Raw genomic sequence first — 24275 nt, 5'->3', positions numbered from 1 at the left:
CATCCCGTTCCCTTGATGCGTCTCCGACGAACTCCCAATAGTCGATCGATTACATCTGCATATATTTCATGTTTGACGAGGGGTTAGATGGATCTCGCCCAATAAAGACGCTTATTATTATTATTATATCATCTAAAAGCTGCCTCTCCTCACCCACCATGTCCAGCACTTCGTCGTTCCTCCTCCTCTCCGTCCACTTCACCTTCCCCATTCTTCTCCATAACCACATCTCGAATGCCTCCAATCTTCTCTCGTCTTCTTTCCTCAGTGTCCACGTTTCCGCACCGTCGAGAGCTACACTCCAGATCAAACTCTTCGCTAACCATTTCTTGAAACACTTACATAGCGAACTTATCAGAAGCTCTTTCCTGTTCATGGACGCCTCCTTTGCTAATGCAATTCTCTTCCTGATGTCCTTACTACTATATCCGTTTTCCTCTAACGTACTGCCTAAATAGTTGAAATGCTCAAGTTTTTCACCGCCCACTTTTATCTTAAGTCTCACATTCCTCGATCGTGATGCTTTACAAAACCGCATAACCTTAGTTTTCATGTGATTAATTCTCATCCCATATTCCTTGCAACGGTCGTATAACGCATCCACTAGAGCCTGAAGCCCCCTCGCTGACTGGCTAATCAGCGCCTGATCATCCGCGAAACTTACCGATTTCAACATCATTCCTCCCACTTTCACTCCAGCTTCCAACTCGTCCCATGCTTCTCTTACCATCTCCTCAGCGTATACGTTAAAAAGCAGCGGCGATAGAGGACAGCCTTGCCTCACACCTCGGCCAATGCTTGCCCACCCAGATTCTCCGTCCGCTACCCTCACTTGTGCAGTCTGGGCCATATAGAGATTACGAATCAGTCATCTATCCCTCCAATCTACACCTATTCTTTTGAGAATATTCATTTACTTACCAGTTCACTATATCAAATGCTTATACAAAATCCACGAAGCAGGCATACGCGTCCTGGTTATATTCTAAGTTCTTCTCCACCAGGGACCTCATTATTGCTATTGCATCACGAGTTGACTTCCCTTTTCTGAAACCAAACAGATCTTCTCCCGAATACTCGCCTGCCCTCGCCTCCATTCGTCTGTTAAAATATCCTCAGTAAATGATCAAGTAATTTTTCCATGAGCCTGACAGAGTCTCTAATTCATTTATGAAAACTATTATATAGTTTAAAGTATACCGGGACTAGCCGCGGTGATAACTTTTACGGGAGTCACCCGCAATGCAAAATCGTGCGAAAGATCCACAGAGAAAAAATCATTCGCCTTGACCGGGATTCGAACCCGGATCCCTCGATTTCCGGTCGAGTGCTTTATCCAGTTAAGCTACCGAGGCGTCATTCTTCCATGTGGATATTTTTGGACAATGCCGGACAAGATGTTGCTGGACTGCAGAGCATATGATGCCACAAGCAGTCCAAATCGTGCGCACAGCGCCACAGCCGGCTGTTCCATTTTTTATGTTTGGTATTAATTTAGTATTATAATGTTGAGTGCTATAGTGGAACATAATCGGCCCAATGTTTTTCGATGTATAAGAAGCAAATAAATTAGTCTCTGTCAGGCTAATATAATTATTTTAGTTATTTAGAAAAACCTTGTTTTTTTATGAAAATTTATACTAACATCTAGGTACTCTTCATTCTTTTTACCAGTGAAGGTGGAGCTATTGCTTATTTATAATTTCGCCATTTGAATAAAACTGTCCTGAAGGAACAAGCGGTGTGCAATAATCGTAAATAAAACTCTGCAGTCCTTTTGCGAGAGTTTCTGAGGGATCATAGTCCCCCCCCCCCCAACGAACGAGCGCGAGTGAATCTTTAACTTGACACAGGAAATGTGAAACGCGAAAAAATAAAAGTTAAACTTACTTGAAGTCTGTAGTACTCATAGAACTAGAATGTATCGGTGGAGAGTAAATTTAAATTGCATAATTTTATAGAGAAAAACACAGTGACATAAAAATAACAACAGTTCTTTATATAAATAGTATTACATTTTGTTGACATATAAGTAACAATACATTAAATATAATTACACTCTGAGCGGCAAGCAATACAAAAAAATAAGAGACATATCATGAAATACGGTTAAGGGCGTTGACGAGGACAAGAACAACATGGGAAAGAGCAAAGTGTTCACTGGAAATATGTTCATCCAACACTCTCATTTTCTTCTAGTTCTTGCAGTCACTAGCACATGGCACAGAATAGGCACCTACGGAATCAGAATGGTCACTTGCGGAAAATAGCACGTAATCTGTTGTGTCCAAGATTCCACCTGAAGAGTAAAGGAGGAACTATATCCGCCAAAGCAGACGACTGATAGGATGCGATCAATGGAAGAAAACGGTTTGTCTTAGCTCCTAAAGTCTCCTTCCTTGGGGAAGGTATCTCATTTTCTCATCTCATGGCGTTTTTATTAGTTATCAGTCGTGGCTGGCTAACTTTTCACTTTCTGATAAGTATTGCCCAGCTCCAAGGTAATACAGGAAAGTATTTTTTAATATTGCCAGGTTCTGGGTGTAAATACACGATTTAAATTTTAAATTACTGATAGGCATTTCTGTAGCATAAAACATCCCAATCTGCGAACGTTTGCGGATGTTTGAATCCCAGAAAACATCAAATCCAACCAGTTATAGGACGTTGTGATACGGAAAAACTACCCTCGAGTATATGCCTAGGTTCTGTTCTGATTAAGAATATCAAGAATCTTGGGGAAACTAGTTATCTAATATTTAGGTCTTTAGGATGTAGTCCAATCGTCTTGCTGATTGATAATGTGGTGTCCTTCAGAAAAAAATTATCAAAAGACCTGCGGTATTGGGATGAATCAGGTAACATTCCCCACTTTTTCATGAATTAGGAAATAGGTGCGTGCGTGATTGAGCGAAGGATTTAACATTTAAACATACTATTTTATGCATGCGTACGGATTTATCATTTTTCTAGGGGTCTTTGTTTACCTTAGTCCATGTTTACCTGATTGAAAAAACAGCTTTTGTGCTCGACTGACGCAGCCTCCACAGCGGCTGAACGACTGCTGCCTTACAAAGGAAAATGCACAGTTGGGCCTGATTTAAGTGACTTCGGAGAGCTCGTATGAGTGCGAAGATCCTTACAGCTCCCAGGCGTGGCTCAGAGTTGTGTTTCCATCCTGAATTTATTTTCCATTACATCATTGCAACGATTTCGAAGACATGGTTACTCCAGGCGTTATCGTTTACATCCGCATAGGGCCTAGTACACCCGTTAGCGTATGGTGCGTCTATCAGAAATGAATCTTAGGGTCAAGGAGATGGTCCGTGACGTGTTTCGTTTGCTTTAATGCCTTTTTTTAAACCCTAAATTCGTCCCACAGATGAATCGGCATTAGTGGACCATGGCTTCTATCTCTCTTGAGTCTTCCTTCTAGTAACGGCAAGATTCTCGGAAAGAATGGAGCGAAAGGAGTTCACACCTGATTTTCGAGGTCCCTATTCCGTGCAAATAATATTTAAATAAGATTCCAGCGAGTGAAACGGAAGCAGACCGATGGTCTCAACGGCGCTCAAGTCGAGGATATCACAAATGGACATCAATTGTCCTTCACTATTGATCAAATCTGGGCATTCAGATGCCGCCCGTTTCTTAATTTCCTCGTATTGACTATTGAAGGCATCACTAAGCGTATACCCACGCTTCAATCTTATAATTATTGCGCGCGGCAGACCTATTGGATACGATCGCAACCTCTTGAATGAATTCTGCGTGTATGCTCCCAGGGGCGTGCGGTTGACTACGTTATAAAACTCCATGAAGAGCAAGTAGTCGAAATAGACCTGAGCCCCTCTCATATAGACTGCCATAGAGTGGAGGAGGTAAATTAGAACGTCCAACACATCATCAAGAGGGAGGAAGTGCAAAAGTGCAGAGAAGAAAAAGGGAATGAGGAAAGGCAATGCCAATGTCTTTATCTGGACTCCTGAATCGAGTGTAACCCTAATGTAAAATAAACGTGGTAAAAACCAACAATATTTTATTCTCTCTTTCAACTCACTTTTCGAGAAATGTTTATGTTCTAGCTCCAGTTGTCTCCTTAGAATTACTAAACGTTCCACCAGAAGACGAGCAGAGATACCTCGATTAATAAGAGGTAACTTCAAGCCGCATATGTGAAATTGCTGGTCCAGTGTAATATCACGTACTAAACCAAAGGGTATCAATTGACGCCAAATTTGATAAAATTCTCTCATGAGTGGCTCTGGTGTCTTAAACATATCATAGTAAAATCTGTACTCCAGGGGCATATGCGTTTCGGCATGAATAAATCGGCCCCAATCCATTATTCCTTTAATACCATCATCATTATTACGGAATACTACATTCTTTAGGATTCTTTTAATGCTTTTTTTAACCTGTGGATTTGTAGTCTCTCCAGCGTGGGATAATATCGTCTGCAATTTGAGCCAGGGGTGGTGGGAGGAGATGTAGGAGAAATCCAACATGTACCGTCTACCGTCTTTATCTCTATTTAGCAGTAGGCGCAATGCATCATCAATCCGCAGACATTTATTTTCGACGGAACTCTCAAGCCAATCCATGAAATAGCCATTAGCAAACTTAGGGGGTGCAGTTACAAATGTGAAGCTCTCGAATAAGTAATCATTCAAGACTTCTTCCCTCAACTCCCTCGTCAAAATGTCCCACACATAATGGATGATTTCCGTGTCCTTTGAGTTGGTACATGCCGCAAAAAGAATATTCCAACCCCTCCCATCTCTCATCCGAAGAAATTTCTCTCTCGCCTCCCCCGCTGTCAGCTTGCTTTCCAAATACTTCCAAACACGTTCTACGTCTTCAACACATCCTCCAATCACAACACTAGCCCATGCGATGATAATATTTTGGCACATTTCACAATTTAAAACAAGGCATTGCTGAAAATCCTTCTCCTCGAATATCTCCTCCAATAGGGACTTCATTAAATCGAAATCATAGAGTGAGGCGTAACGAAAGAAATCGCTGCTTCCAATTTTCATCAAACATTGTTTCAATGGTATTTTGAGTCCTTCCTTGTGCTTTAAGAAGAATTTAATTATCGTACGCAGCTCTTCCAAACAGTCTTTATTCCTCCAAACATCAACCACATACGCACCAGTCCACCAGAGTCCTCTTGCCGAAATATATTTCCCCAGGTCTCCGATGAGATTATTTGCTTCTGCTTGTAATAGAAGAGTCCGGAGGATTCGCATATGTTTGAGGTTTCTTGAATCTCTGTATAGCGCAAGGCACAAGTCGAAGGCACTCATGCATTCGATACCTCTTTCATTCTTTAATGTGCTTGAATTGACATTTGAATCCATAAACATAACAGTAGGAAGATCTTCTTTGAACATTTCCGTAAGATATTGAAGTATTCCCTCACGGCACTCTGAAATTGCTCTGTGAAACAGATTACGAATCAAAGTCATCTCACACTCCTTTCCCTCATGCAGCAAGGATTGACGTATAGCAATTGCTCTTGTTCCTTCCCTACATTCTGTATTCTCGTTGCTTCTCTCCGATAACATTATTGCATCACAAAAGTCCCTCACCTTGTAGAATCCGTCCTCCAGTAACACCCGCTGAAAAAGCACATCCCTTAGGTTTGCGCCTTCTTCCTCGAGGAGTAGACAGCCAAAGAAGTACTCTCCAAACGTTCGATGGATAAACTCGATCGATGGTTCTTTCTTCACTAAAATTCCTATTTCTAGCATGTCTTCTATATCTTCGTCGGTTAGCTTGTAGGTGGATTCCTCGAGGAAAAACTTGACTGAGAATTTCTTCAAACTCTCTATCGTGGACGCTGCAAATCTTTTCCGTATACGCCTAGTTGCCTCAGATCTAGGAATTTTTACTCTATCCTTAAAGTATAATTCGATTTTTGTATCGACAAAGTTCTTGTACAGACAAAAAAGATTCAATGAATCATCTGTAAAGAAATCATTCGCAAAGGACACGGTGGCCATCATGTGTGCGTGTAGAGGTATTTCAGAAAAATAGCCTTCGTCCTTTAAAAGGGGCTTTCCTTTCTCTATCAGATCTTGCGCCGCCCTCTCAAAATTATAGTGATATAGAGCATCAGCATTCTGATTTGAGCCCTCGCCTACATTTTTCAATGTAATTATTTCATTTTCGTGATAACCTTGGGCTTTGTACTTTGCAGTGATGAATCTAATTTTCTCCTCACGTGACTCCTTCGGCATTAAATTGAGCATGCAATTCCACTGGTGGTTTAAGAAATGCACTTGTTCCTCCTTATCGAACGGGACAAAGGAGAGAGCGAAGGTGGAGAGGCGTTTCTCTAGGTCCACCCTCTCATTTGTTCTTGTGGTCACGACAAATGACACCCTCGTATTTTCCAACATGTCCCCCAGGAAGGAAGAGAGAATATTCTTATACTTAGGGCATATTTCATCGAAACCATCGAAGAACACCTTCACCCTCTCCTTGGCTCGGCAAAATAGTGAGAAAATTGCCTTATCGAGAGAGAGATCTACATCTTTGACTTTTCCCTTGTTCATAAGCTGGTATAGGAAATCTTCAACCGTTCCATTTAGCACAGTGCTGTTCTCTCCATCCGTTCTTCTGCTCATGTCGTTCCATTTTTTAATGACTTCCTCACACTCTGTTAGCTGGACAACTTCTATCCACTTATCCCTATGTCTTAGTTTCTCTTCCCTGGCTTCTGAATGAACAAACACAGATTTACCTGTGCCAGGCTCATCGGCCAGCAATTGACAGCGTTGGGCGTTGATGAGCTCAGAATGAATGTGGATGAAATCTTTCTGTTCTTGTTGAAAGAAGTGCGCATATATCCAAGCACCTGATTTGGGCCAACCTCGAAGTTCCGCGCATATCTTGTGGATGCAATCGAGTCGTTTATCCGCCTCAATATTTCCCTCCAAGAAAAAGTGTCTTACATTATCAACTTGCGTCATTTCTCCTTCCCACGGACGCGATTTGCTGACTTTCGCTTGGTTAAGTGCGTACTTGGTGGTATTGAGAAAGAATACGGCGTCCATTGTGCGCTGTGTCATTAATTGCTCGTTAAAATCGACATGTCTGATTCTTGTTCGGCGGGGAACGAAGGATTGGATAAGGCCGCCCAGCAGCTCCCCTGTCTTCTTTGCCAAATCAGATTTCACATCATTACCAAGGAAATACGTCCCTTTCTGGATAATCATTGATATAACCTTGGGGATAATGATGGTGCTGAGTGTAGATTCTGCATCGTTGTTGGACATTAAACCCTCCATTAGATCTTTCAGTCTCACGTCGTTGCTCTGAAATCTGACATTCTGGTTTAGTATCCAATCCTTCGTTCCCTCTGACAAGTTTTTCCACGTGTATTCAACACATTCTTCCTCGTCGGATGACTTCAAATCCTTCGGAATAATTAAAGTGACGCATTCTTTGTGGTGTCGAAAAAAACTTGCCGGGCAGGAACACGAACGAGTTTTATGACAAAAGTCAGTTTCCTTGTTCCAAACGACAACCAAGTTTCGCAAGTATCCTCTTCTTAGGTGGGTGTCAAAGTGTGTTCTGGATCTCTCAAAAAAACTCAAGTCTACAGTCACGGCGCCCTTTAGTGATTTCTCCATGTGGCTAACCCCGAGGGACAAATCGGTTACCGTTACATACTTTACTCCATGGTGCAAAGACATCTTCGGTTGCTCCATTACGCCAACCTCTGCGTGATCTTTCTTGTGATTTGAAAGCAACGCGGGATGTAATGAAAGGTCTACAGCTGGAATACAAGCCTTTTCCTTATTTGAAGCGACAAATTCATAGATTCTCTTTTCCACATGGTTGTGGTAGAAATCATTGAGTTCTTGTTCAAATTCGTTCTCCCACATTCCTCCACCTTCATTATCTATTGTTCGCTTCGTTATTATTTCTGGAATTCGAACAATTAATTCATGTTGTTGTACATTTTTCTCATATCCACCAACCAGTTGGATTATTGGATCGCATTTTTTAATGTTTTCCGGTGACATAATTTTGGAGAAAATCTTATTGTAAGCATTCATCATTTCAAGATCATTTGCTCTGTAGGGCAACCCATTGTTCGTGAAGACAATGCACATCACGCGATGACAAAATTCGTGAATTAAAGTGCTGACAACTCGTGAATGAGACTCTTGGCCCGCAGACACGTAAACGCGATGTAAACGTGGATCCATGACACCTAGGACCTTATCAGTTGACTTTGAATATACATTTTTAATATCTGGCCGATCTAATTCAAATACAATTTCCAAATGAGAATCGTTTTCAAGGCATTGCATAAGCAGTTTGGCTTCCGCTACCTTGTTTGCTTCAAGGTAAATATCCTCGATTCTCAATCGTGTCTCGCCACTGCCCCCGCGAACTTTGCTTCTCGAAAGCAACTTGAACAAATGAACATCTTCAAATTCAGCGAGATATTTCCCCATCGCTCGGTCGAAATTCTCATCCTTTAGGAATTCAATTTCAAATTCCTCCGTCCCTAAGGACTCAAACTTCCTGGAAAGCAGAAAGACCCACACATCGTGTTTGCCTCCCTTTGCCGCCGTGTACAAAGATGACTGCCCGTCACTATCGACCCAGTACTTGGGGCCTGAAGTGTTCCCACCGTCCATGATGTTCAGTTTTTCCTCGACCTTAGTGATATCTCCTTTTCGAACTAGCTCATGAAACTGGTCTCTTTCCTCGAAGAATTCCTTAATGCCTGCATATTTTTCACGCATTGATCTCAATTTGGCTCTAAGCTCTTTTGAAGAGGAGTCTGAAAAAATTGAGTCCCATTTGAGAAGAATTTCTACCACCCTTGGGTGATCTCTCTTAATGGCGAAGTCCAGCGCCCGCTGCTCTTCACCGTCGATACTTCGACTTTCGTTTACATCGACGCCACACCTGAGGAGGTGCTCGACACAGTCAGCGGCGCCCTCTTGCGCCGCCCTCATCAGCAACGTGGTCCCTTCAGAATCCGTTTGCTCCTCCAGCCACTGCCTACTGTTTGATGGCAGCCCCTCGCTGCAGGACGAGAACTTCACCCCAAGGTGCTCCTCCAACCGCGCCAAATCCATTCCCGGGTCGCTGAAAGTTCGGAAGGAAATATAATTTTAACTCATCACCGCGAAAATGACTGATGTTTTTGCCTTAGTTAAAGAGCGGAATTATTGCCCCGGCACTTAGGGAGTTGTAACGTAAAAAATTATTTCCACGGGGTATTAAATACGATGAATTTATTTCAACTTAGGCAATACATTCACTTGCATGGATAAAAACAAGGTACATAAAATATTTTCAACCCTCTACCAAATAATATGAGGAGAGGAACATCAGAGCTCTCAATTTTCCGCACTTACAATACGATAAATTAAAGGTATTCTAAATTAAATAGGCTGCAGAATTTACACGTACGCGTTGTCCACTGCAATGTGGATTGGTAGTGATAATAATTAATATCCTCTGTATATTCTAAAACTTTGTAATAACAGTTACTGGTCAGAAGAATTTTAGACTATTTTTAAGCACAGAAAATGAGGTGATATTAGCGATGATATGTGATGTAGCGATGAAATGTCATGTAACAAGATTATGTTAACATGTAATACATCTCAGAATACAATAATCATTTATCTTTCCAATATGAGTAGCTTTAGGGAGCCAATTAGGAGAGCCTGTGCTGTAAGTATCTATCCATGGATGTCCTTATGGCAGCACGGGTTCTTTTAATTTGGATTTTTTGCGTTAGCCATGTGTTTAATTACGTAATTAAGCATGGGAATAGGTACTTTAAGAAAATATACGTTCAGTGCCCCTTTAATCGGAATTAAGATTTTCCGATAGGATTATGACATCGCACAAATTGTCATTTATTTAATTACATATACAAATGTCACCCAACGAGAACCCCAGACCAATAAATAACGATTTTTGCGGTAAGCAAAATAAATTTACGCCAAAAAAATTTTGTAACGAAAGCAGTGGAGTATAGATTGAAATGGATAAGACAAGTATTATTTGTTGCCCTTTATGAGACTCTAAAAATATGTTTCTCATCGAAAAAACGTTCGAAAATCCACTTCCGCATATTCACGGTGGATATCACGCTGCATTACCAAGACGCCAACTCACCCTCTCTAGAGCCTCATTAAGAATTTTCTTACGCTAAAGCATGGGCGTGCCCAGCGAGGGGCAGCAGGGGGCAGCTTCTTCCCCCCCCCCCCCTAGACGCAAAAATCGCAAATTTTTTTGAGGAAAATAATATTTTTTTCAAGCAAATAATTTACAAACATAAATAAGAGCTGTTACAATTTCCTTAAAATGTTGATTTCATTCACCTTTCCATGCTTAAATCTTACGTACAACTTGAACAACCATTGGCTTGCCCCCCAACCCTAGTTTTGATTCTGAGTACGCCCTTGCGTCATTACACGGGAACGAACCATCGAGCCATCTATCGTCACAAAATCAAACTGAATTTTTACATACGGTGGAATGATTTGAAGTGATATTGCGGTAGTTACCGGGTATATTTTACGTTCTCTTTGGCTCAGCATTTAAGACAACTTCGTTAATAGTAAGAAAATATACCTCGAAGGATCGGCCAACTTACGAGATGAAGGAAACTGAGGTTCTGGTGGTGGATTTATTATCTTGCACGAGCTGCCCAATTCATGCAACATTGAGCATTTAACATACGCCAGATAAACTTCCCTTAAAATTAATGATGCAGTAATAAAAATACTGAGCGAGAAGGGAATGTAATTACCCTCCCGTAGTTATTATGATTTCTCTCCTAATAGTACTACTGAAAATATCGTAAATCCATTTCCGAACTGCAGTGAAATTGGCGCCGCTTCATTTGTTACCATACTTATGAATTCGATTGCACATGAAATAGGAGATGGAATTTTTTAGATGGCTAAAGTGTTGTTTTCCCACTACGGGGGCCAGAGTTCAAATCCCGGCAGAAATTTATCGTAAACTGCGCGATCCATGCTATGGTGTTTTGTGGAGAAGAAACTGGATATAAAGGACATGGCCCGTAGGATGGGACGTTAAACCGTTATTGTTTAGGAGGTCGATGAAAAAAAATAATAAAATTAAGTGATGCGGGAAACACAGCTGTAGCCCTAATTATAGCTAGATCAATGAGAATTTGCATGTCGTGTAATTTTTGATGCAAAGAAACTTATTTAGAATGATTTTTTCCTCAATATTGTTTAGGAGGTCGATGAAAAAAAAAAAGGTTTAGTGATGCGGAAAACATAGCTGCAGCCTTAATTAATGCTAGATTAATGAGAAATTGCATATCGTGTAATTAATAAATGCAAAAAAACTTATTTAGGATGATTGATTCCACAATATTGTTTAGGAGGTCGATGAAAAAAAATTATAAGTGATACGGGAAACATAATGATAAGAAAAGCTATCAAATAGCTGCGAAAAGGGTATGTAATGGCTTAATTTTATGGCTTAAACTCTTATTCTGAGTCAATGGATGAAGACTCCTATTCTTTCAGAGTATTATCTTCTGTCACCAGAAGATTTTTCAAGTCCTCTGTTAATATTTACTCTGCGGCGGACCTCCACAGAACAGGAAATATTAGAATCAGATGCAAAAGGTCATTGTTTGGAAAAGGTCATTGTTTGTAGAAATTCTGGACACTCTTATGGCACGATTTTCACTATATCTTCTAATATCTTTGAGTCGGGCTTCCAATGCATGTTCTCTAGAGAAAGAATGTCATAATGCATACACTATTCCCGCTCAATGTATTAAAATTTTGTGAATATCCGGTGGCGAGTGATGCCATGGATAAAGTTTTTCGTACAGTTTAGCTGTTTTAAGATAGTAAGCTGAGAAGATCGTACCATTTACTAGAAGTCCAGCCGATACAATTCTCAAAATTACTGAGAAGTAAATATTTAGGTCGTCCGAAATTCCTAGATAAGGAGTTAACATTGCACTATTTTAGGATTTTCGATTAATAATTTTAACAACACGAAGATATTTTAACAGGAAGCATTAACGACTTTTTAACCGAATTTTATTCAAATTAAGAAATCTACTATACACTCTGGAGAACTCATCTCAGTTTCGAATACATTGATGAAAAACATTTTTAATGAGGGTACAAGCAAAGTTTTTAATTTATCGTCTCCTTACAAAAATAGTTTTTTGTGCAAATACTCTAACACGGATGATTTTCTCTGATTCATTGACCCCGCCCGCGAGGAGGGCGCGAACCGTTAAGTTTATTGCCGTCCGACCATTGCTTTCGCGCAAAGACTATAAATGGTAAAAGCGTCAATATGGGGTGTATACCATAAAGACGCCTCAAATGATAATTAGGTGAGTGTAATGCACTCAAGATTTAGGGAGAATCCAGTCTCTCAAACGGACTGCTACGCATATAAACCAAGGTTCCCGAGTGCCTGCCCCTTGTACTGCGGGTCACTGGGCGCGAGAACCGCCCCACATCAGATTGCTTTATCACGAAAACATCGGAGAGTGGCAAATTTGCGCAGGATTTTATTGTTCTGTTGCATAGAATATACATCATTCAAACTGTTGATGAAAATATCTCCGCGGAGATAAATAAGTTTATCTCTGATTTAGTTAAAATTTAAGCGAAAAACAGTAAATATTTGTTTATTTATAGTGGTCAATTGGAAAGTGATATTTTCCAACAATATTAGCATAAAATATTCAATTAATACATACTAGCGTCTTCTATTTGGCAAAAGAGCAATATTTTCGTTTTTTTCCGCTCACCAGGGCAACATGCATCGAGATATTTTGCAAAAAATATAGTTTTTGACTTTCATGATTTTTTGCCACTTTAAAAAGGATTATATAAGTATAAATACACGTAATGAATATAAATAAATAAAAATGAGTTAACATTTTTGGGTATCTAGGACTTCCAGAACAACATTTAATGCAATTTCTGGATCAATACAAAGTGTTAAAAAATTGGGTTTGTCCTGCTTTTCTTCGAGACCCGCCCACTGTGCGACGCCGGGTTTCTCTCCACATAACTTAACTTCTTAAATTGCCTTAAAGGTGGCGATCACCTCAGCTGTCGGACGCTCCTACTTATACCATACCAAAAATATACCAAACAAGGTTAACAACGCAAATATTTTGTTTGCGTTGTCATAGATTTAAACCATCTTTGAGCTTAATTAAACGATAGATTTCTTTAGTAAGTATCAACAATTGCCCTTTCTCTCCGATTTTGAGATTAATCAATTCGGATAGCCATAATTACTCATTTTCGTCCAACATTAATCATTTAATGCCCTTATAATATCCAGAGTATTAAATAAAATATAGTGAAGTCCGGTTACCCAAGAATATACAAAAGCATCTGATGTGATGATTCGGGGTAGTTCTGGGAGACATGCCTCACATTTTGTAACTAACTGAAAAATGTAAAAAACTGTAAAATAACTGTATATCGTCCTATTTTGCTTTTTGAATTAAACTAACAAGTGGTAAATGTGGTGACTAATCATATTTATGCCATACACACAAAAACATATACTTATATCATTCTTCTCCTAGCCGTAAGAGTTATTTTTGTAAAACATTACCTCGCGGCATCTATCCTGTATGTTGCAGGTGACACGCCGCATATCATTTAAACCGACTAAAACTGATTTCTGTACTCTGCAGCTCTATTACATGAGAAAAATTGTCGCGCAATTGTAGTTTTGAGGAAAATAGTAAATGAAATTACTTTCGATATATTTTTCTAACATTTTTAGAATTAATAGTGCATGTCTGCGGTATTAATGCAACTGTAATGCAGGTTTTAAAACTACAGCTATGTTTATGTCATTACTAGCTTACGCGGCGAACTTCGTACCTCTTATTATCACTGAACAGTTTAGTCACACCATTCATTAATCAAGAGAGAACTGTAGTGATTTTAATAATATTTAGATTACGGAAATAAAACAATAACAAAATTAAAAAAATATAAGTATAACAATGACTTGATAGAAATATATTTTCTTTTAGTTTGAACAAAGAAAATATATTTCGGGTTTAATCTCATGAGTCAAGCACTTTCTGATATATGACGGTTTTTATTTTTTTATCAGGCGCAAGATAAAGCGGATTAATCGAAATAAATATAGCGAAGCGAAGAAAAAGATTAAGCGGATGGTTTACCTACTCGTGAAAATACTACATATGAAATCTTGGGTTTTTCATGAGCATATGAGCACAAAAACTGCCGGATTGACCTTGTGATTTGTTAATCATCATCACAAATGCAACACGAACTGGAATTCGTTTAGGCTCAAAAGGGCATAAACTTTGGGATCATGGAATCTTCGGAATGAGAACTTCCTCATCTTTGAATTTTCCTTTGAGTACAGTCGCTTGAATCACATTCATTATTAGTTTTTTTTATCACCAAACGCGTTCCGTAGGATAGTTTCGCTTGGTTTCGATTTCGAAAGGTCATGAACACAGGGCCTAACTTTACTGTAAATCGTGCAGTGCTAAGCCAGGTATGTCCAAGGACTTTAAATATTCGGATAAATAGTTGGTGACTTCGTCTTCGTTTGTCACACAGATAAAAGAACTGAATTCATGCAGAGTACCAACTATAAGATCCTGATTTACCTAGTTTGAGTCATCCACGTTTTCATTCTAGGCCGTCAAATTTGTTCGCTCAATCAACCGTTTGTGATTTTTTGTGGTTCACATACGCTGCCACTCTTTTCTGATTGGCTAGAATAGAGGGTGGGTCTCGAGGGCGTTCAAGGTCACGCGCCATCAGTTGGGGAAAAGGGTATTGTTCAACGTCCGATTCTAATTTTGAAGGCATAATACCAGAATTATTTCAGTATTTGCGCTTTGATATCAGTAACACTAATGAGTGACAAACGGGACATCCTCACTCATTCCCTGGCATCTACTGCGCATCTCCATTGCGCATCTGCCCACAATCTGTCCGGAAAAACCCGAAACTAAGGGGAGTGAGTACTCTATCCCGTATGCGGCGTCTCTTCCCGATTTACCCTATCTCATCTCCCGCTAGGGTGGGTCAAGATAACAAAACAGAGCGAAGGATAGATCAGAGTACATCTAGCAAAGAAAGGTCTTACTTCAAATTGGAAAGTGATGCGTTTAAAACGGCAGAGTATCGTTAGTCATTGTTAGATTGCCGAAAACCCGGATTACGGAGGCTGTACCTACTTACGCTTGGCAGCACGTTTTGAGTGTGGTCAGTAGCAGCAGCAGGTCGCCAAGGACGCTGAAACAGGGTCAAAGGCCATCGCAGGGCCACGAAGGTCACAGTCAACCTGTTGAGGAGTAGCAATGCCATCCATGTATTCAGGATAACGTAAATCGTAAACATATTGTTTGCTGGATTAATCAAATACTCTCCTTAATAAATCAAAGACTGGACCATGTTCACATTTGATATAAGAAAGGTGACAAAAAAAAAATAGGTACATATTGTTTTTGTGAAAAGTGGTTTACATAATCTAAAATCATCATTTAGTACATACGAACAGTGATATGGTGAGATACTTTTTTGGGGGGGGGGGGGGGGGGGGTACTGTCCACATTTGTCATTGTTACCTCAGAGCGGGTAGAAATAACTCCCCTCTATCCCGGAGAAATTCTTCGTCTCTCTTGCTAGACACTGCTGGGAAGTCCGTCGACCGAGGTAATTGTGCTTATGTTAGTAAGCGCTGGTCCGTGTTTAAGTTCACTCGGTCCGTGCGGAATTCGCTTCTGTATAGTCAATGAAGGAGGACGCACGGCGCTCTTCTTTTTATCCTGCCCAGTGGGTGTGGGGAATTACTAATCAGTGCACATCATGAGATAAGTTCGGCTGCGACCTTGGAAATTTGCTTCGAGATGTACGTAGGCCCACGTAGCGTAAGCCGCCCGATTTAATCGCTAAATGTCGCTGTATATTCTAATCTGTGGAAATTTTCGGGGCACTTAAATTATTTGCGTGAGATAAGAAATTGATAACATCTAAGAGGCATCGGACTTTCCAATCTAATCGTCAGAAATCTAGAGATTTGATGACCTCTGAAGGACAACCGTGGGAGGACTAGTAGATAGTGTGAATCATTGGTGGCGCGTGCATATGCGCACGTTAGCAACTGCACACCCCAAGATGAATGATTTATAAAAGGAAACTATATATACCTTTGCAAAGAGAAGGATGAATATCCTGTCCACAAAAAGATGGGATATGGAGCTCCGAACGCTACAGCTATCTCCTTGGCGAATTCGCCGCTCTACAAGTGTGCGATCCCGTGGCATCGCATATTCGCGGTCTATGCGATCGCTTGAGAGTGTTCGGGCGGAAAAAGGTAAGTGTGTTATGTTCAAATGGGTGATGGGTGCAGACTCAACACGACGCGAGTGCGCACGCGCATATTTGGTGAGCAACGCGCGGGTAGTGTAGCGGTGTAACTGGCACCTACACTACCTGCGCTCAGTATCCTAATCCGTCAATGCATTCAGTGCCATTAATCAGCATTCATTAGAACTTTATGCCCTTTCTCAACATCGTATATGTTTTATAACGCACCCTGGATATGTAACTACCAGCCGCCTCTGGCGTGAATTCACATGAGAAGATCTTGAATAAAAGGTATGGAACAGGTAAAGGAGGTTGTGAAATAGAAAAAGAGATAAGAGGGCGTGATAAGATTAGCTGACAGGAGAGTTGATTGGAGAGCTGCGTCAAACCAATCTTAAGGCTTTTGACCAAATATTAAGATCGTATCAGTGGCGGAAATCTTGGGGGGATGAGGTGATGTCCCCCCCCACAAAGTCTCAGAGAAATCAAAAAAATATTTTAAAATCTTGTCTTGACTTGATACATAATAACTGCCTATGCTTAAAGTAAATTTTTTTGGTGCCAAAATGATGTTAAATGCATTTTTAGTTATGTTATTTTAAAAAAACTTTTCCTGAACTCCCCCCGTTTCCTGGGGGGGGGGAAGCCCCCACTAACCGGCCTAATCCCCCCCAAAACATACCTCTACTTACTTTGGGGAAATCAACGGTCTCCAGGTAAATAAAATAAATGGCGTCAGTTGCTAGGACGACTCATAGCTCGAGAAAAACAAAGAGCAAATAGATTACAAAACAGGGAAATGTCATTTCAAATTTAAAATGTCATTCTTTCCTATTGCAAGTCAATGCATGTATTGATTTTCCCATTTTTCTAACCTTGGATGGATTTACTTTGCCGTCCTAGTGATTGCCTTGCTTCAAAATGTGCTTACGATTCGAAGTTCCTCTCTTTAACAAATATAGCTGATCAAGTATCTGAATATTAGAGAGGATTATAGACACGATAGCATAAATGTTTTATCATCATCGTCTAACACTGTTAGAGGCAAATTTTTAAACGATATCGGCTTATAGTAAATCGAATCATAGAGCAAGTATATTAGTAAGTACATATTATGTATACACTTACATTACGATATAATGTATAGGGAGCTCTGGCAGAGATCATTTGGCTTTTTTTTGGGGGGGGGGGGGTCAACCTCTATCTTAATCTCTAAATAGAAGAATTGTAATCGTTTTCGATGTTGCAGAGTAGGATAGAAACGCTCGACAAATTCAAGGCAGTGGCCATTGGTGGGATCTCATGTTGCTTAACACGACATTGAAAATGATTGGATTTATAATCTAAGCCTCCTTCATCATCTAAGCTCTATGTTAGAGAAAAACATCATGTCAAGCTCAAGACACTGCCAGCGTGCTCAGCAGATGACAAAGAAAAATCGCTATGCGCAACTGAGCCGGATGAGCCGATATTTCAGGCCTTTGATCGAGAGTGAGGTCACGCGGTAACCGCTCTGTACAGCAAGGAGAAAAATGTGCCACAAAATTTTAACCCTGATAGCTGATGGCAGTAGGAACAAAATTACTGATGATTTTAAGGTCGAAAGCTAAAAGGTCTGGGGAAGAATGAAATTTTTGTCCCTGCCAAAAACCCTAGAGGTGGTTTGCAGGGTATTAATCTACATCTACAATATACCCTGCGAGCAACCACTAAGGTGTTTGGCAGGGGGTGATCAATCACCAGAATGCAGCATGCAATTGGACTCCCACATGCACACCACACGGTCAAAAAAAGTCACGCGTAATAACAAATTGTACTACCATATGCTGCTAGAAATAATAATAAAATTACGAAACATGCATTGAGGAATGAATAAGTTAGTAGGCTAAACTACGAGTTAACCAAGCCATTAGTAAGTTCTAACGCCGTCGTTATAGTCCTTTGTCGGTAATGGAAAAAATGACATTCTGATTCTGTCTGTTCTACAATCTATCTCTCTTATTTTATATTTATATGATCTGATATTCCGTAGTATTATGGCGTCCGTATGATATGGTTAACTTCGTCAGAAAAGACACTGCTTTTGAATTTATCTAAAAGATTTAGTCTATTTTTCAATCTACGGTCTCACAGAGATTCCCACCCGAGTTTATGTAAGAGGTCAGTTACATTAACAAGACTATCGTAACAACCTTTCACGTACCTGGCAGCTATTCTTTGCACCGCTATTATGTAGATGTAGGTTATAGGTGATGTATAGTACATGCAAATATTTTTCTATGAAGCTGTGGAGCTATTTTTTTGTTTATTCTAATTTATATCCATGGCAATTATTTCTCTGCCAACCAGACTTGAAACTACTGTAAGACTTAATCCGAGTGTTTGGTAATCGCGACACAAAGGATTGAAATGAAAGTGGTGAAATACGCCATTAAAAATTGAATTGCGGATGATAATTAGCTCTCAACTGAGTGAGTATCTTTGCTTTCGTTCCATCATTTGCCCACTGTCCTTAGATTGGTTTGTTGCAGCTCTCCAAACATATCTACAGTCTACTTACCTCATCGTATTTATGTACATTCTTCTCTTTTACATCCTTTATACCTCATTGTCCTATGTAACTCATTCGGGGCCTTCCCTTGCCCTTCTTCCCTTCCACCTGTCCTTCTACGATTGTTTTAATCAGGGCATCATGCCTAATAATGTGGCTAAATAAGTCGTCCCGTCTTCATCATAAGGCCTTTCGAAGTACCTCCTTTATCCCACTATTCATTGTGTGTCCTCATTGCTTCTTCGGGCGATCCGTTTTCATCTTCATCATTCTTCTGTATACACCACATTTCGAATGATTCCATTCTTGATTCTTTTCTTTTTCTTTTGCTTTCGTGTGCAGGTCCTAATCCACAGTCCACCAAGGGGACCCGTGCCGTATTGCCCGTTCCGTTGGAGCCGCGGGCCAACGGGGGATCGAAGAAGGACTCCTGGGAGGCGAGCGTACAGCGCAAGGAAGGAAAGACACTGATACTCGAGGTAGGAGATTATCATTTGTGGTAATCCGCTTGGATAGTGGTCCTCAACGAAAGAAAATTTTCGTAACTAAGTGATTATGAATCGGTACAATGACGGAAGATGTACGTCAAGAAATAGATCGCGTGCAACTTACTATTCTCCTCCTTTTTGACTTCTCAAAAGCTTTTAATTTTGCACGTATATTGAAGAATCGAAAAAGTTACGTACCATAGGAAAGCTTTATCAAATGTTCGTTCAGTGTACTTCAGTGTGCGAACACTAGCAACTCGTTTATTGGACTGGAAACAATCAAATTGGTAGAATATAGAGAGAGGGGTGGCGCAAGGTTCTGTCCTAAGTCCTAAGTGAGTACCTTTGCTTTCGTTCCGTCATTTGCCCACGGTCCTATATTTCTACGATATCGGGCAAAATTTCTAGGGTTTTGAGGAAGTATAACATCGTAACCATCCATCGACCTATGCCAAGTTTAAGAGACCGCCTCGCTTGTGTAAAAGATCCGATTGGCCTTATGACTGCTGGAGTTTATAAAATCCCTTGTGAATGTGATGATGTCTACGTGGGGAGACTGGGCGAACAATATCTACTCGTCTCAAAGAGCATTAAAGGCATTTCCGACTTGGTCAACCATAAAAATCAGCCATATTCGAGCATAATCTGGATTATAATAATAGTATTCTACCGATTAAGGTAGGTTTCCATGGAGCCCTAAAGAAGTGATCCGGGAGCCTCCCTTTCCTTCCAGCACTGCCTTCTTCAATTCACTGTAATGCCTAATCCTTTTCAATCTATCTCAAAATCCTATTCTTTTCCTTCCCCTCCCTCGTTTCCCTAACATTCTACCCTCTAACACCATTTTCAAAATCCCCTGCCCGCTAAGAACTCGATCCATCCATACCTTCCGTCTCATCCGTATCTCATCTAAAAGCTGCCTCTCCTCACCCACCATGTCCAGCACTTCGTCGTTCCTTTTCCTCTCCGTCCATTTCACCCTCTCCATTCTTCTCCATACCCACATCTCGAATGCCTCCAATCTTCTCTCGTCGTCTTTCCTCAGTGTCCACGTTTCCGCACCGTAGAGAGCTACACGCCAGATCAAACTCTTCACTCACCTTTTCTTTAAACTCTTACATAACGATCCTATAGCTTAGATGAGGACCATAAAATAAGGTGGGATGACACCAGAGTTTTATGGCTTTCAAATCAATTTTGGGATCGTTTAACGAAAGAGGCAATTGAAATAAGACTTAAGAATAAAAACGTCAACAGAGACTCCGGATATTCGATCAGCAGCTCTTGGAATGGAACTCTTAAAAGAATTATGATTGCATATGATTAAGTCTACGCTGGTCCACGCGACAACAATCGGAACTCGACCAATCCCAACCCTCCAAATGCTGACCTTCAACGGTCACTTCAAATATTCTGTCAGTAGCCGTGAGAATGGGTAACCAGTCTGTTCCCGAAACGTCGGCGCTCTCATATAATCTTACCCACGCGGTATGCCGATAATAGTTTACACAAGGTGTCGTGACTGACTTACAGACTGACTCACTTATCCACGCACAGCCCAAACTAATGGCGAGAGAGAGAGAGAGCCATGCTATGTTCAGGATAGAGTCTTCATGGATGCCTCGTGTTAATAACTAACCCTTTGCGCGAAGATACGATTTTACGGTCTGGAGACTAGAAAGCGCTGAAAAATACTTTTAGAACATATAATATGTCTCCGAGTAACTCACTCAGTAAATGTAATTTGAGGTGTTGAGTGAGAATGTAGTAATATTCTAGATATCCTCATTGCGTTTTATGTCAATAGTCTGTTCCTTATATTAAAGTCTTTATTTCTCGAAGTAATTAAGGGTTAATTTAAGTGATGACAAAAGGAGTAATCAATCCAACCAAAAAAAGATGTGATTCCTTTATCAATGGTCCGCGAAAGTAAAAGAAATGTGCTGTTTCACACTCGTCCGACCGCACTTTGAAATTGCTGCGAGCATATGGGATCCGGTGCAGAAAGACTTAATCCGCGAACTGAACAAAATGCAAAGGAAGGCTGCGTGTTTCGTCAAAAACCGCTACCCGTGTACAGAAAACGTTACTCAGATGTTAAGCTAATTAGGCTGGGAGCCGCTTGAGACTCGGAGGCTGAGCGCTAGGCTTAGATTGCTTGAACAATTGAGAATGGATATCTTTAAGAGCAACACGGAGAACATAATATTAGAGCCACACTATATTTCCAGGTCCGAAAGAAGCGATACATTAAGAGAGATTTTTTGCCGAACGGATAGATATGTGGATTAGTTTTTCCCCCGAACCACAAAGGACTTTAATAAACGCTAGTCCCAACTTCGCCAGACCACTTCATTTTTTAGCTGTAAACGGCTGGTGTCCTAAAACCCCCTGCCACACGCCTTTTAGGCGGCTTGCGAGGTATTATGTAGATGTAGAAAGATTGCATCACTCATGAGGTGTACGGACCGTGTGGTGTTCCATGGAAACGTGATATAGCCGTTGCTTTATTTTAAAATATAATAATGTCAATAAACATTTTTATGATGGTCTCATCTGTACTTTAGACATTGATAAATAAACAACTAACTAAGTACAACTTAAAGATCGTGAATAAATGTGTACGTAATGCTAAATAGAGTGTCTGAGAATGCTTACATGTATGTATTATGTAATGTACTATTGTATATGTTATAACGTATGTATTATTTAATATACTAGTTGACACGGCGAACTTTGTAACGCCCAACAATCAATGAACAGTTAAGTTACACCATTTAAAAATCAATAGCGTCTGTACAGTTTTTAATCATATTTGACTTATTATCATAAAATAAGGAAATAAATTCAATAAAGCTATAGAAATAAGTATGAAAATTGCTTTTAAGAAAGTCATTTTCTTTTGAAATATCTATACATAGGCACGTTTAACGCTGATATTTTTTAAAAATGAATTTTCTAATTTTTAGACGTTTGCACTTAAGAATTGTTGGACATTGTGGTTTTATGAAGCAGTTAATAAAGTAAATATTATATGCATTCAGTTGTTCGCTACTTGTGTTATTAAAACGATAAAAAATATTTTTAAGTCTAACGGACCAATTTTACGACTGGGCCCGTTCACGGCTTCACTGATGCTCAATATCTTGTAAGGAAAGGCCCCTACGAGTAGAAAGCAGCATCTGTACGATGGTTTGGGAGGGTTTTGCCTCTTGATTATTTTGCAAGTACGAAAAGGATTTATTATCGAGAGAAAAGATCTCGTCGCTTATGTTTACCTGTACAAGGTTAACATTGTTGCTCTCTGCGGAAAAATGATTTTTAAGAATATCAGTGGGAAATATTAGAAAAGTGAAAAAACAAAATTTACCATAACTATCATTAACAACAATTGTAACAATAATTACATCAGCAAACCCGAAATACACAATATTTCCAGTATAAAGCTTCCAACAATACCACTTATAATTACATTGATGTGTATTAATTAACAATTTCCAATAATAATAAATGTAACAAAATTTACCAACAATAAGTGCATTTAGACAATATAAATGATAATAATGGTGGTAACCATGACGATGTAAATAAGAATAAGAATGGTAGCTATTGAATGAGTGTCGAATGATTGAATGCTGCTCTCTCTCTCTCCCTCCTGTCAATGTGTTGGTCCTAGGTTCGCATCCCGAGCACGGCGCCCGTGGGCATTTGGCGGTGCAGCGTGGAGTGCGAGCGTGGGATGTCTCGCTTCGTGGGCGGGGGGAGGGGGGCTGGGAGGCGGAGGGGGGCCGAGGGGGACGAGGGGGAGTCGAACCAGGGACCGCCCCCGCAGCTGGCCAGGCGGGAGCACAGGTGCGACGTGGACATCTACATCCTCTTCAACCCGTGGTGCAAAGGTCAGTCCATTGTCACGTGCATCGCCTTGGCGACTCCCCGGGTCTGTTGAGTTGACTTCTACGACGAATGAGGGACGGTTTTATAATGTCTGGGGTTTAACGAGAGTTGGAGTTTTATAAAGCTAATCCTACCGCCGGTTGGCTGATGGGAACTTTGCCGAGAGGAAATCACAGCTACTGTAATTCTCATACCAACAATTGATCGCGAAAAGTGAAACAGACGAAAGTCGAAATTGAAAAATTGCGTGTGGAGTATGGTGAAAGATTTGTTTACGTTTGTTTTGAAGTGATGGTTAGCCTTGGAAACGAAGACGACGCCAATATTTTCGGTTTTAATCGTTGACGATCTTATGGTCAATCATCAGTGTGTCGTTAAAATAAAAATGATGACTGTAAAGCACCCAAAGAGTCGTCGAAAGACACCGGATTCCACTTCGGCGAACGTGGAGACCGATCTCGATATCGAACTCGAACCGGATTGGTGAGAAATGGACCAATCTGAGACAATCCATTCGCAGAGTAGTGACATCGCTGCTAGGAATTAAGGCTGCGGGATGGGTTTAGGTGCAACTAATATCAATGTGTGGGGGTATGGAATACCCACCAGGATAAGCGGTAGGTGCGAGATTAATAAATTACAGAATTTTCAAAATAAATGGTTCAAAATGGCGAGTTTTTACGGCTTTCTGAGGGATATTTTATTAATCCTTACACTATTCTATTTGTAATATCAATCCAATTAAGTAAAATGGATTAAACTTAAAAATTTCTCTGAGCTCTGCGGGGGGGGTTTCCCCCAAACGCGAATTTTTTCTTTGTCATGCATGTGATTTGGTTAATTAAAGCCTTGAAAGACATTTGACCGTCGCTATGCGCACGATACTACGGGTTGCAATACAGGTTGCCCGGTTTAGAGAAAGGGCAATTAATTGCGTCCCAAGTTATTGTCCGA

At 40.4% G+C, this 24275-nt stretch overlaps 2 protein-coding genes across 3 annotated transcripts in view; one reads left to right on the top strand and one right to left on the bottom strand.

The window, feature by feature from the left end:
- LOC124154909 (hemocyte protein-glutamine gamma-glutamyltransferase-like) overlaps positions 1 to 24275 on the top strand; it is a 64842-nt gene that overhangs the window by 12606 nt on the left and 27961 nt on the right. Inside the window, exons 4-5 of the mRNA XM_046528682.1 lie at positions 19282 to 19418; positions 23104 to 23323. Of these exons, the coding sequence (XP_046384638.1) occupies positions 19282 to 19418; positions 23104 to 23323 (357 nt within the window). The remainder of the gene's footprint in view (positions 1 to 19281; positions 19419 to 23103; positions 23324 to 24275) is intronic.
- LOC124155404 lies at positions 1979 to 15786 on the bottom strand. 2 transcript variants are annotated; one of them, XM_046529192.1, is made up of 3 exons: positions 15647 to 15786; positions 15257 to 15363; positions 1979 to 9123 (listed from the first exon to the last, which is right to left on the bottom strand). In XM_046529192.1, the coding sequence occupies exon 3, from the start codon at positions 9111 to 9113 to the stop codon at positions 3498 to 3500; it is 5616 nt and encodes a 1871-aa protein (XP_046385148.1). In that variant the 5' UTR covers positions 9114 to 9123; positions 15257 to 15363; positions 15647 to 15786; the 3' UTR covers positions 1979 to 3497. The 2 variants fall into 2 exon arrangements, with proteins under 2 accessions (XP_046385148.1, XP_046385147.1); XM_046529191.1 differs by having other exon boundaries at positions 15261 to 15363.

The sequence above is a fragment of the Ischnura elegans genome, chromosome 3, assembly GCF_921293095.1.
Source record: "Ischnura elegans chromosome 3, ioIscEleg1.1, whole genome shotgun sequence".
Taxonomy (NCBI): domain Eukaryota; kingdom Metazoa; phylum Arthropoda; class Insecta; order Odonata; family Coenagrionidae; genus Ischnura; species Ischnura elegans.
The sequence above is the reverse complement of the archived record's forward strand: the minus strand, read 5'-3'. Positions and strand labels throughout refer to the sequence as shown.

Bases quoted from the DNA above. Each gene is read 5' to 3' on its own strand.
- LOC124155404 (XM_046529192.1), bottom strand. From the start codon at position 9,113: ATGGATTTGGCGCGGTTGGAGGAGCACCTTGGGGTGAAGTTCTCGTCC.